The sequence below is a fragment of the Gossypium hirsutum genome, chromosome D13 (assembly GCF_007990345.1).
Source record: "Gossypium hirsutum isolate 1008001.06 chromosome D13, Gossypium_hirsutum_v2.1, whole genome shotgun sequence".
Classification (NCBI taxonomy): Eukaryota; Viridiplantae; Streptophyta; class Magnoliopsida; order Malvales; family Malvaceae; genus Gossypium; species Gossypium hirsutum.
The window spans coordinates 25,929,261-25,942,065 of record NC_053449.1 but is presented as its reverse complement, the minus strand read 5'-3'; the positions used below and the strand labels follow the sequence as shown (position 1 = coordinate 25,942,065).

Below are 12,805 nucleotides of genomic sequence, written 5' to 3'. Positions count from 1 at the left end.
TTTAATATTATTTTTGGTGTCTACAGCATGTCAATTTATGTGTGAAAATTTCGTGTGAAAATTTTATCATTTGTGTGTTCGATTTAAAAAAAAGACTTAATCTCGTAAAATGAAAAAGTATCATGCTATTTGTTAAAGTGTTAAATTGCTTTAATTAATTAAAGGTGAAGTCCTTAAGTGGATATTTAACCATGGAACAATGTAGCGGACGGTTATAGGCTTTTGTTATATGGTTTTCTAATTTAATTACAAAGGTTAAAATAGTAAATGGTAGATTAATAAGAAATAAATAAAACAAATCAATAAGTTAGTGGGTGTTCATCTTTTATGACCGAATGTGAGAAGAAAAGGAAGCCATTTACTTTGTTTAAGGGTTCGACACATTGAAGTTAAATTTTAGGTATGAGTTTTGTTAGATTTTGATAATTTTTACGTTTTTGAGATCGTTGCTTCTTGTTTTAGGTATCCCATGCTTTAATTTTCTGATTGGATGATGAAGTTGAGATTTGCCATTGTTGATAGCTTGATGATTTTTTTGTTTGATAATGAAAAATAAATATATGTTGTTAGATTATTATGTTTAATTAAGTAATTTTTGATAAAAATGAGCATTAAGGATTAAATTGTGAAATTTGTAAACTTAGGGGTCAAAATGTGAAATAAATGAAATAAATGGGCTACTAGGGACCTACGGAGAATTCAGCCTAACATGGGTTTAGTGAAATTTTGAGTATTTTGTGTTGTTTTGAAATAGGGACTAACTTGTAAAAATGTGAAATGCTAGGGGCTAAAGTGAAAATTGCCCAAATTGTGTATTTTTAGATGAATTTGAGTGAACATGTTATTAAACAAATCAATTTTGAATTAATTTAGATCAAGAGAGAAAGAAATTGGATTTAGAGCGGGGGAAATCAAAAGTAGTCGAATAGCTGTTCCGGTCTGTTGTATCCGTACGAGGTAAGTTCATAAGTAAATAATTGTTGTTAATTTATATGAAAATTTATTTAATTGTGCCGAGTTGAATTTTTGTAACTATATATGAGTTTTTCGAATTGATATAAGTGTGGGAGAAGTAGATACGAGATTAAATCGATCGAATTACAACGTCTGAAAGCCCCGTATGAACCATAGGAATAGTTAGGATATATATGTCATGACATAGGCTTTCGATATGTGATTTCGTGTAAGACCATGTCATCGTCCGAGTATCCTTATTGATTCCGAATGGTTCAACGGGCAGTGTTAAGTTAAGATCGAGTGTGAAATCGAGTTAAATGGCTCAGGTATGTACGAAATTAAATGTTCATGAAAATAGGTAAGTATAATAGTTAAGATGATGATATGAATTATACATGTTAAAGGTGTGACTATTATGTGCATGAGTTTGTTCATGTTCGGCCATATTGATATAATTATGCTAATGTTCATTTGATAAGTTATTTGCTTATAACTTACTAGGCAATTTAAGCTTACTCTGTGTGTGTTTGTTCGTTGTTTTATAGGGTTTTGGAAATGATAGAGGATTGCGCGCGGACCAAGATCGAGTTACCAAGTCACGAGGAAGTCCTATGAGATCTATAAACAACTTAGCTGAAACGGAAACAGAAAATAGCAAATCAATCTCAAAATCAACAGATCTGGAATGAAACACCCAAAACAAGAAAGAATTAGCCAAGATTCAAAAACACTTATTAATAGCGTTGATTGGAAGCAAAGAAAATGAGATCTAACGTCAATGAAGTCTCCCTTGCTGAATCTGACAAAGAAAACACCAAACAGCAAGTTAAACTCAACGGATCAAGAAACCAAATTGGAATAGGAAATAGAATACTTGGACTGCAAGAAATCTAGAAAAATATGATTGAAGGATGTTTCTTGATGCCAAAGAATGTTGCAAAGACAGATCTTGAAATTTGGGAATGGCTGAAACACAACAAGAACAATAAAACAAGTTAACCAATAAATCGGCACAAGCAGAAAAATTAAAGAGGAATAGACATCAAAAAATAAAGAAAAGTCCTAAGAAGCCTTGAAATCGAGAAAGATTTCACAACTCCCTTCAAACGGCTCTAATCTCCCCTCCAGTGTAGGACAATGGCAAGAAGAAGGCTGAAGATGGCTCCCACAATAAAAAAGATTGTTAAAACTACTTCTAAAGAAAACTCAAGAGAAAATTCTTGGAGAAACTCAAAGAGAATTTTCACTCAACAAAAATCTGATTTCAACGTATATTCAAGGTAATTGTGTATAAGGTGGCCGGCCTAGCCTTATTATAGGCCTTCTATCTATTTTCCTAACCCTATTAGGAAAACTAAAAAAAAACCTCATTATTAACTTCAAGGGAAATTCGGCCAAGGCTTTTAATGGGCTTCTTGGGCTGAATTTTTTTACATAGGAATTTAATCATAAAGTCTAAAAATTAAACTAAGTATTTAAAAAAATAAAATTTTACAAATTGGGCCACTTTGACAATTTGGCCTGATTTTCAACTAAGTCTAATTTAAATTTCTTGATTGGGCTTTGGAACATCTTATTGGGTTGTTTCTTCAAGCATTTGGGCTTGTAATCCATTCTCTCCCGATATTGGTTCGTTGATGCTCGTAACTGAGATCTAATGCGCCTTAGCTACAAGTTTCGGTTTCTTAGGCCAATATTTCCAAGATTTGAAATCTTGATTTTCTTGATTCTTGAAATCACTCAAAACAACAAGATTGGACCAAGATTCGGTTTCTTGATTTTCTTGAAAACAAGAAAGTGAATCTTGATTTTCTTTTTCCTTTGTATACTCATCTAAGGCCTTGCTAATGAAGTCTTGAATGATTCCATTTAGTTGCGTACGCATTTGCCTGGCCTTTGACCTCGTTATTGGGCTTTGTGGTAATTTGAGTCCATCACGTCCTTGAGCTTGAATTGGGCCTTTGTGACTCGTATCAGGAAAGCTAGTTACGAGCTCGGGGATCATCAAGTAAGTCTGTCACACTATCAATCTCTATTTCGATATTTTAAAAGCTTGAAACTTTGAACACATGGCATGTATAGGCTAGCATTTGTTTTGTTTACTCTTGAAATGTGTATATATTTAGCCATGCAAAAATGGCTTAATCTTGATATTAATGTTATGTGTATTCGGTCATGGCAATAGCTTATTATGGAATTATATTTCATAGTGTATATATATGTGGTATTTGGTTATATAGTTTGGTTTGATTAATAAGTTAGTTGATAGTTATGTAATTTTGGTCATGGTATACACATATTTGTGTAAGTATGTTCCAAGAGAAGTATGAATGGTGTTTTGGTTATATGTCTTGGTTGAGTAATGATATGAATGATTTATAAATAGCTCATTTAGTAAGCTTGATACATGATTTGATTTGCAATTGTGGTTAGTTTTGTGTTTCGGCTCAGTGAAGAGGTAAATTGATGAAATTATGTTCGATTGTGTAAAGGTTATTTAAATCGGTCTGTAATGGTTAAGCATGTATATATTATATGCTTGAATGAGTGAGTTTTTAGGTACAGTTCAATATGAAAATGGCATGAATAATTTTTGGAGGTTAAATGTGATGACCGAATATTGGATTAATGGATTTGGTTGTGTAAATGAAATTTTGGCATGGTACATAGCATATGAATTTGGCATATTTAATTTTGATTATTTAACTTAGAAAATGGTTAAGTATAGTCAAGTGGGCAGTGTATGAAATGGTTAGTTTTACAATTAAAATTCAGTCATTTAGAAATTGCTTGTATGTACTTGTATAATTTTGCCCATTTTGCCGTGTGATGTAGTTTAGCTTAAATTAATATGTACATGTGCAAAGATCATAAATAATTTATATTGATATTAGTTAATGCTATGAATTGATATGGTTAGTTGTGGTTTAAATATGCGCAAGTGGGTAAGTTAATATAATGGATGTATTGTTGTAAGTTGAGTATATGAAAGTGACATATAATTGATGTTTATTTAGGTGTCCAAATGCCTTACTATATAGCCACAAGTTTCGGCTAATGGAATTATAATGTATATATATTACGATATGATGTTTTATAATAGTAAAATATGTTTGGTTAGTTGGTTAAGTGGTACACATGTAAGAATTTTATAAATTTATGACATATGGTTTGAATTTGGTTTTCATGTGTTAGTTTGATTAAACATTTGATGTGGAATGGCTTTATGATCCGTATATTCGAATCTTGTATAAATGATTTGTGGAGATTCGAGTTTAGTAATGTTACAAATGTATTTTTTATTCTTTGTTGAATAAAAGGTGATAAATGATTGTTCTGAATTGTGTCTTTTACGGTAATGCCTCGTAACCCTAATCTGGCGACGGATACGGGTTAGGGGAGTTTTAAGCCATCTCCCAAATTGGATTTGTAGACGACATAATAATCCTTCTAAGTATTTGAATCAAAAGCTCCCCAGTTTTTCCCCAAGATGATAATGACCACGATGATATGTCATCAGAAAGGTACCAAGAGGTGCTAAGTCCGAAATTAAGCAGAAATAAGAATGTCATCATAGACGCTCGCGAAGAAGGAGAACTCTTAGACTATTATCCACTTCAGCAGATAGGAATATTCAGATGAATCGAATGAAACTTTGGAAAGAGATGGTATGGAGCTAGTGGAGGAAAAGTTTAGTGAATTGAAGAATTACATCTGCATGAAACTTGTTGTCCCAGAAACCTTAAGCTTTTCCAATAAGGTCAGAAGACAAGAACAATATAACACAGACCAACCAATAGAGACAATGGTAATTATGGCTGATCTAGTGGAAGAGTGTCTGCCGATTCAGGAATTCCCAAAGTAAAATAAAGAGATACTAGTAGACTCAGCTAATGAATCTGAATTGACTACCCTTTTCATGACATTAGTTCTAAATCAAGAACCTAAGAAGTTTATAGATCCAAGATTGTTGGATGTTAAAAATAGTGAGAAAATATATATATTGACAGAACTTATGATCATATAACAGGGTTCAGTCAAATTCAATAATCGATGTGTATAAGCATCGAGCTTCGACTATTATAGAATGTTCGAGTATTTTTTTTATTAAAAGACCTAAAGGGTCAAACCTCAATTTATTGAATCATTCATGACTAATTCATGGATATCCATGGGATAATCCAAATTAAAATTAAAATTACAATTTTTATCCTTGGCCATTTTACAAAGATGATTCGCAATCCTATTACAACTTCTATTGGCCCACATTATTTTGGGCAAATTAAAGTACTCCAGCAGCTTACAAACATCATTTATGCGGTGGCCCAGCAAAGTAATATTTTGACCTCTTTTATTTATTCTATTGACCAAACTGATGCAATTTGTTTCAAACACCAAGTTGGGAAAGTTAAGGGATCTAGCAAAATTAAGGTTCTCCTCAAACGCTTTCAACTCCGCCCATTCGATCTGCATGTCCGTATCAATGACGCCAGCACCCTCTCCAAGAACAAATCCGTCCGAATCACGAGCAAGCATCCCATAACCCATCTTCTTCATCAACACAGTGGCATCAAAATTAATCTTCACAATACCATAAGGGGGTTTCGTCCATTTCTTATCAGCAGTAATCACAGGCAACAAAGGCTTGTTCAATAGGTTATGAATACGAAAATCATGGCATAAGGTTGCAGCTCTTTCCCAAACCACCTTGGCTTCCTCCTCTTTACCCCGAAAAAAAATTATTTCTATTGTTCCAACTGTTCCAAAAAGTGGTGATGAAGTTAGAAGCAACATTTTGATCTAGCACCCTTTTTATGTCTTCAACCTAGTCAATATACTGTGAATAATCACCAACTGAAGGTTATTGTTTAGGCCCCCTAAGACAAGGAATTCACGAGCAGTGGGGCAATATTTCAATGCATGGATAAGAGTCTCATTGCAAGCACCATATCTAGGGAGATCACTCTTGAACTCTGGATGAATGGTGGATATTTTCTCATAGGTGGGCAGGATGTCATGCGCCACTCTCTAGCAGAAGATGCGGGTTTTAGGCAACGTTTGCAGCTTCCAAATAGTTCTTCAGAAGATGCGGTGAGGGCCATAGCAAACTTGCTTAAGGAGTATCCAGGAGTACGGTAACTTCGAAGTATAAAATCTATGAGGGTTGTGAAACCATACTTTTTGATTGTTAGGGCCATTAGCAATAATGGGAATTTTACAAATTTGCTCCCCCATGTTTTTGCCATAAATCTCATTGACCCTATTGTCGTTCTGGCCCATATTATTAATGTTCCAAAGATCACACACTTTTTGATCCTGAATAGGTAGCCTGCTCGGGTAGATTGAATCATTGGTTAACCCCTTAAAGCCTCAATTATCTCTCCAAACCGATGTTATTCCCAACGCCCACCATCCAACTGAAGCCATTTTTTAACATTCTAGTAGCTGTGGCAATGTTTTCCCAAGTGTATGAAGGCTTATCAATACACTTGGGTTCAAAGATGTCACCATTAGGAAAATATTTAGCACTAAACACGTGGAAACACAATGTGTCTTTGCATGTGTTTAGTTGCCACACCTGTCTACCTAAGAGGGCCAAGTTAAACAGATGAAGGTCCCTAAACCCGAGACCCCCATACCTTTTGGGAAACAAACCCTCTCCCAAGCAAGCATTGACCAACTTCGACTCTTATCATTCCCCCTCCACTACATGCGACTAATTTTAGATTGAATGTCCTCAATGATGCCTTTAAGAGCAAGAAACCCCGAGAAAGCAAAAGTCGGGATGGATTGCTGAATGGATTTAATAAAGATTTCTTTTCCCTCATAAGGAAAGAGCCTTTTCGACCAACTATTAATTCTACACGAAATGCGGTTAGAAATATTTTGAAAAGCAATAGATTTTTTCATCCCGATGGGGAGTGGGAGACCAAGATAATTATCAAGCTTGTCCAGCACTTTCATGTTGAGTAAGCCACCGAAGTAATCCCGTTGGGACATCAGGTTGTTACGGCTAAAAAATACCATGGATTTGTCAAGGTTGATGCTTTGACCCGAAATTTTTTTCAAACGTACCAAGAATATTCGTGAAAGCCTCCACTTCACTTTTTTTGTTCCTGACAAAAAAAGGGCATCGTAGCAAAGAAGAGATGGTTAATGCTAGGGCCATATTTCCTTGCACGAATGCCTTTGATAGTATTAGAATTAACATACTCGAGAAAACTTTCATGCAAAACAAGAAAAGATAAGGGGAGAGAGGGCCCCCTTATCAAGACCCCTTTCTAAAATAATAATATTAGACAGAGTCATATTGCATTTAAGCATGTAACGAACAAAACACACACACCACATGATTTTATTAACCCAATTGAGCTTAAAACCTAATTTAATCATCACTTTCTTGAGAAGATTCCACTCGATACGGTCATAGGCCGTACTCATGTTGAGCTTAATAATAAAACCTTTGTTCGGGCCATTTTTCGAACTTTGAAGATAATGCATCAACTCATGTGCAATTATAATATTGTCATGAATCATGCGACCCGGGACAAAGACACTCTGGTTCTGGCTAATAGACCACGGGAGGACTTCTTTAAGACAGTTTGCCAAGACTTCAGATATAATTTTATAAACAACCCTGCACAAACTAATGGGATGAAAATTAGTCATATCAATAGGGTCCTTAATTTTTGGAATCAAGACAAGAAAAGTATCAGTAAGGCATGCAACATCTTTGTTGCCATTTAGCACTTCGTGACACAACTTTATAATATCTTTACCAACCACTTCCCAATGTGCTTTAAAGAAGCAAAGGTCATAAATCCTCGGTGCTTTGCGAGGGTCATTTTGGTTAAAGGTAGCAGTGATTTCATCGTTAATAAAGTCCCTTTCCAACCTAGAGTTCATGTTCTCGGTGATGCAAGCTTGAATATAGTACAAGTCAGGTTCGTCATTCGAAGCAGTGGTAGACTTGAAAAGGTCATTAAAGTAGTCCCATGCAACTTTACAAATGTCCCTCTTATCATGTTGCCACGAGCTATTAGAATCTTTTAATTTTTCAATATGGTTTTTCTTTTTTCTACCAGTAGCACGCACGTGAAAGTAGTGTGTGTTTTTATCACCCTCGGTGAGCCACTTAATGCGAGCCATCTGCGCCCAATAGCCCTCATCCACAGCATACAAGTGCCCTAGCTTTAAGCGAGCCGATTTAAGAGTGTTGGAAGTGTTCCCCTTATTTGGACCATCCACAAGTTTATCAATTTTCCTTTTCAACCCACGAATTTGGTTCTTCATTCTTCTATAGCGCTTATACTGCCACGGCCCAAGGTCCTCATGCACCCTATCCATTTTATTCAAGATATCCATGTTGTTCTCTATCCAAATCCTATTTATGATTTCTCTAGCTTCCTTGTCCTTAGCCCAGCACCCGTCATATTTGAAGAGCAGTTTGGGGTCTTTAAAGTTTTCACAAGGTTTACTGCCCATCGTGTCCATTAAAATTTTATCATGGTCCAATTTGGATTGTCTCACCATCTTAGTAACTAAATATGACATATTCCCAATAGAATCATTCAAAACTAAAATCATGTCCAATCTTTCCGTAACCATATTCATCATTTCTCTATTATTCACCCAAGTGAACCACCCATTGTTAGTTTTGATATCAACCAGGGAAAGCTCCTCCATCACTTCGCAAAAATCATCCATAATGACCCCTTATCCGCATCGTTAATAATAACGTTGAAATTGCCCCCACTACCCATCCCTCCCTGATCGCACCTCCCACCCTCCTAAGAATAACCCACGACCTCTTTCTTAAGTTTGGATGCACATGGTCGTAAAACCCAATGAAACGGAGCTTTTTATTATCATCTATTCAAACAAAAGAATCAATGTGGTGGCTCGTGTAGTTTTGAATGGCCACCTCCACCCCTTCTCTCCAAAGCATCGCTAAACCCTCCCTGCATCCCTCCGAGCTAACAGCTAGGCAACCCTCCATCCTACAAATGTTATGAATACGCTGAAGACTATTGGAATGCAATTTAGTTTCATAAAGGAAAATAACATCTGAGTTAGTAGAAACAAGCAGTTGCTTGAGCTCACAAACTATCGTAGGGTTCTCTAGCCCACGACAGTTCCAACAAAAGAGCCTCATTGCTCTAGGTGGGGTTGTTTGCTCGCCGCTACCTTACATGGTGAGAGACTATCTGCTAATTTTCTACAAATGGGTCTAACAGGGCTTTTATTAGTATTCTCCCCATTGCTCCCTTTTAATCTCTTCCTTTTGCATTTCATTTTTCCTGCTCCTACACGAGTTATTCTCTTTTGGTGTTTTTCCATGAGAGAACATGAAACCGATTCTTCTTTAGAATTTTTGGTTTTTTCCTTGCCTTTCAAAATTGTGGACCCATTTTCTTCTCCTTACCTATCACTGTTTGATTCTTTTTCCATAACTTTCATCTCATCTATCAATTCAATGCCATTTCTCCAGTTGACTCTGGCTTGTGTTGATCCCCTCCCACCATAGCTTGAAGCCAATTGCCATATTGGAAATTTTGTTCATTATGTTCTTCCTTCCTTTCATATTTTTTAGTGGTATGACTAATTATCCTGCATCTGTAGCAAAATGCTTGTAGGCGTTCATATTTGATCGCACATATAGTTTTGTTCCCATCATTTTTCAGCAAATGGACCACTCTGTGCAAGGGTTTTTGGACATCAATCTTCACCCTAACCCTAATGTACTTAGTCCACTTTCTATCGCTGTGTCGCTAGTCTATCGCAACAACTTCTTCTATATCTTTACCCACATCTAATGCCACCTACCTATCCATGTACTTGAGAGAAATGTTAAAGATAGTCAACCAGAAAGGCAAAATATTGAAAGCTTAGGTATCCAAATCTTGATCTTTGACGTATGGGAGCATGACAAAGAGGCACTGGTCGAAAAGCCATGGAGATGGGTTCAAGATCCACGTTCTATCTTCTATGGCACCAAACTTGACCAGGATCACACCCACATTTAGTTTCACAAAATTGACATTCTTCTTAGTAAACCAAAGAGGCTTTAGAACACGATACATAGCACTTTTGTTGACCTTCTCCCCTGACATTATCTTTCCAACTACCCACGCCTCATAGCCTTGGAGCTTTGATAATCTCTCGATCAAGCTTATCACCCTTACCGATTCTTCCTTTGAAAAATTGAGCCTTTCTAAGAGAACGTTAATGTCCTCCGCCATCCCAAACATAAAAACCTTACTCCTCCCCTGAGTGCAAGAAACTAATTACCACCAACCTAAGAAAACTCAAGCCCCTGTGCCAAAAACAAGAGAGACTACTAGGAGACACACCGTTGAAAATAAAGTTGGGAATGCTCCAGAGAGAGCACCACACGATCATCAAGTGGGACAAGAGACAAAGAGGACCAAAACAACGCACAAACTATCCAGAAGAATAGTCAAGGAAACATGCAAGAAAGAAAGCAAAAACATGTCAAAAACCCAAACCCACCTCCAGCAAAACCTACCTCACCAAGAAGATAGTGTAAAAGCCGAATAAATAGAAAAAGCGAAAAAAATAATTTTATGATAAAAGAAGAGAAAGAAAAAATGAACAAAACCCTAATGAACCTATAAACTGAAAGAAAACAAATAAAACGAATAAAGAAAATACCTATGTGATTAAAGAAGATTTTTTAGAACATCGATGACGCACAATGCAAAAGATTAAATTTATTGACAAGTCAACGAAAAAAAAATGTACCGTATTAAATTTTGCCATCCAGAAGCCACGAAAATAATGTAAGATGAAACGTAGTAACAACAAAAGAAATGAATGTAATATAGAAATAAATTAATGAAAAACTTTATAAACCGACTAAGGATCTTATCAACAGAGGGTCCTTTCCCATCAAAACTAACCCCGGCATCGTCTAGGTTCCGCTAAACCAACTACGTAGACTGTCGTACCCCCTCGAATAGGATGCCACCAAACCTTGAATACCCTACCATGTAGTAGGGACCCTCACGCACCTTCACGGTCCAATTATTCAAACAGAATAAAGACAGACAACTTAAAAATAGAAAACAAGAAAAGAACGCATTGAAATCTTAGAGAGAATTGCATACATGCGTTTATAGAATGTTCGAGTCTTACAACAACTATCACAAGGAATTATCTGTAGGCTAATGAATGAATTTAAAAGCCCACACAAGCATAACTTTAGTAGCTCAATACAATATTTTTTCCCTATCCCTCTACGAATCGCTTTAAAAAGTACTTTTGAATAGCTATACCTGATCAATGAGAACGACAGAAACACTATAGACAATAATTGTGAACCACAATCCTCAACCTTTTACTAGAGCACAAATGCTTAAAACTAGTTAAAGTAGCTATGTGGGTATGTGGATGTGCAAATCACTGATAGTTATGACTTGTGAAAAGAGTTGTCGACCATTAAAGAAGGCTGGAAAGGTAAATTCAGAGAAAGAGACAACAGTGGACAAATAGAATGGCATGATGGGTGTTGGACTAATACAGATAGAAACAATTCACAAGGATCACCTCGATGCATATTGATTGACCTGACAAACAAGTCCTGTAGCAAGACTTGACATCTTCCCATTGTTTGATTATTATTAACTGTACTAACTATACACTCCGCTAACTAAGTTGTTAATGTACTATAGGTAGGTCAAAGACAGGTTTAACAAGTGCTTGAAGCATTCTAGAGATAAAAAATTTGGGAAACAAGGTCAATGTCGCAACATGGACAATTCTTTGTCCTAACATCATGAGCAGTAACAAAGAAGTTCAAAAATCAACTTGATGTTGCAACATTACTAACCTGTGTCACGACATAGAAGCCAATTTTTCAGAATTTTAAAACTGCAAGGTGTCTCGCAATATCGAACCCCGATGTTGCGACATAAGTAGCCTGCTAGGGATGTCGTGACACGAAACCCCTGTTTGCGACATCATTGTAATTTTTGCAGGGTCAACCCAACCCATCTATGAAATCCGATGGAACAAACCCAATTATGGCCAGTTTTTAACCTTAAAAAAAATCCCTTTTTAAAATTAAAACACCCTTTTAACCAAACCTAATTTAGTTTTAACACTTCAATTCTTCCCAAAACCTCTCCAAAACTCTTAAACTCTAAATCCCCTTTTCTTTTTAAACCTTAAATCTTAATCCTTCATTCCAAATTCAAAGAAGCTACATTGGAAGGAGTTGTCATCAACAACAACAAAAACTAGTGAAAGCTTGCTCAACTGTGATTAGGTTCAATGAACCATTACAAAAAGAAAGATATGAAGTTTTGGCAAGGGACGGAGACATGGAGTGAAAAGGGGATCATGTTACCTCAACATATGGTAAGTTTGGCTTATAAAGAGGGAAAGAAATCCTCCTCAACATGGTAACAATAAGGTGGATGACAAGCACATTATGTATATGGAAATTGTATTAAGAAAATTAAATAAAAAAAGATAACAATGGAACTTAAAATTAGGACCTCTAAGATAGCTTAGGAGCACTTAACCACTTCACTTCCTTATTTTAGTTCCTACCACATTTATTTTATAAACATGGTGTGATATTTGCTAAGGTTTGAGGTAAAATTGCACCACATAGAAAATAGAGTGAGGGAAGGGATTCGAGCACAACTCATCATGGATAGCTCCACCACTACTCAGCCACTATACTTGATATTTATTAATATCAAAATATCATCTAACATAAATAAATAATAAATAAATAAAATTCGAGCGACCACTCTCTTGGTTCATCAACCCAATTTCTACTAACCCGATTTTTGGGATGTAACAACTCTCCCCTCAA

At 36.0% G+C, this 12,805-nt stretch overlaps 1 protein-coding gene across 1 annotated transcript; it reads right to left on the bottom strand.

Annotated features, from left to right (window-relative positions):
* Positions 1-7,490: 7,490 nt before the first annotated feature.
* On the bottom strand, positions 7,491-8,643 carry LOC107939035 (uncharacterized). Its single transcript, XM_016872321.1, has 2 exons — positions 7,737-8,643; positions 7,491-7,594 (listed from the first exon to the last, which is right to left on the bottom strand). Exons 1-2 carry the CDS (start codon positions 8,641-8,643, stop codon positions 7,491-7,493), a joined length of 1,011 nt encoding a protein of 336 aa, XP_016727810.1.
* Between the last annotated feature and the right edge of the window lie 4,162 nt (positions 8,644-12,805).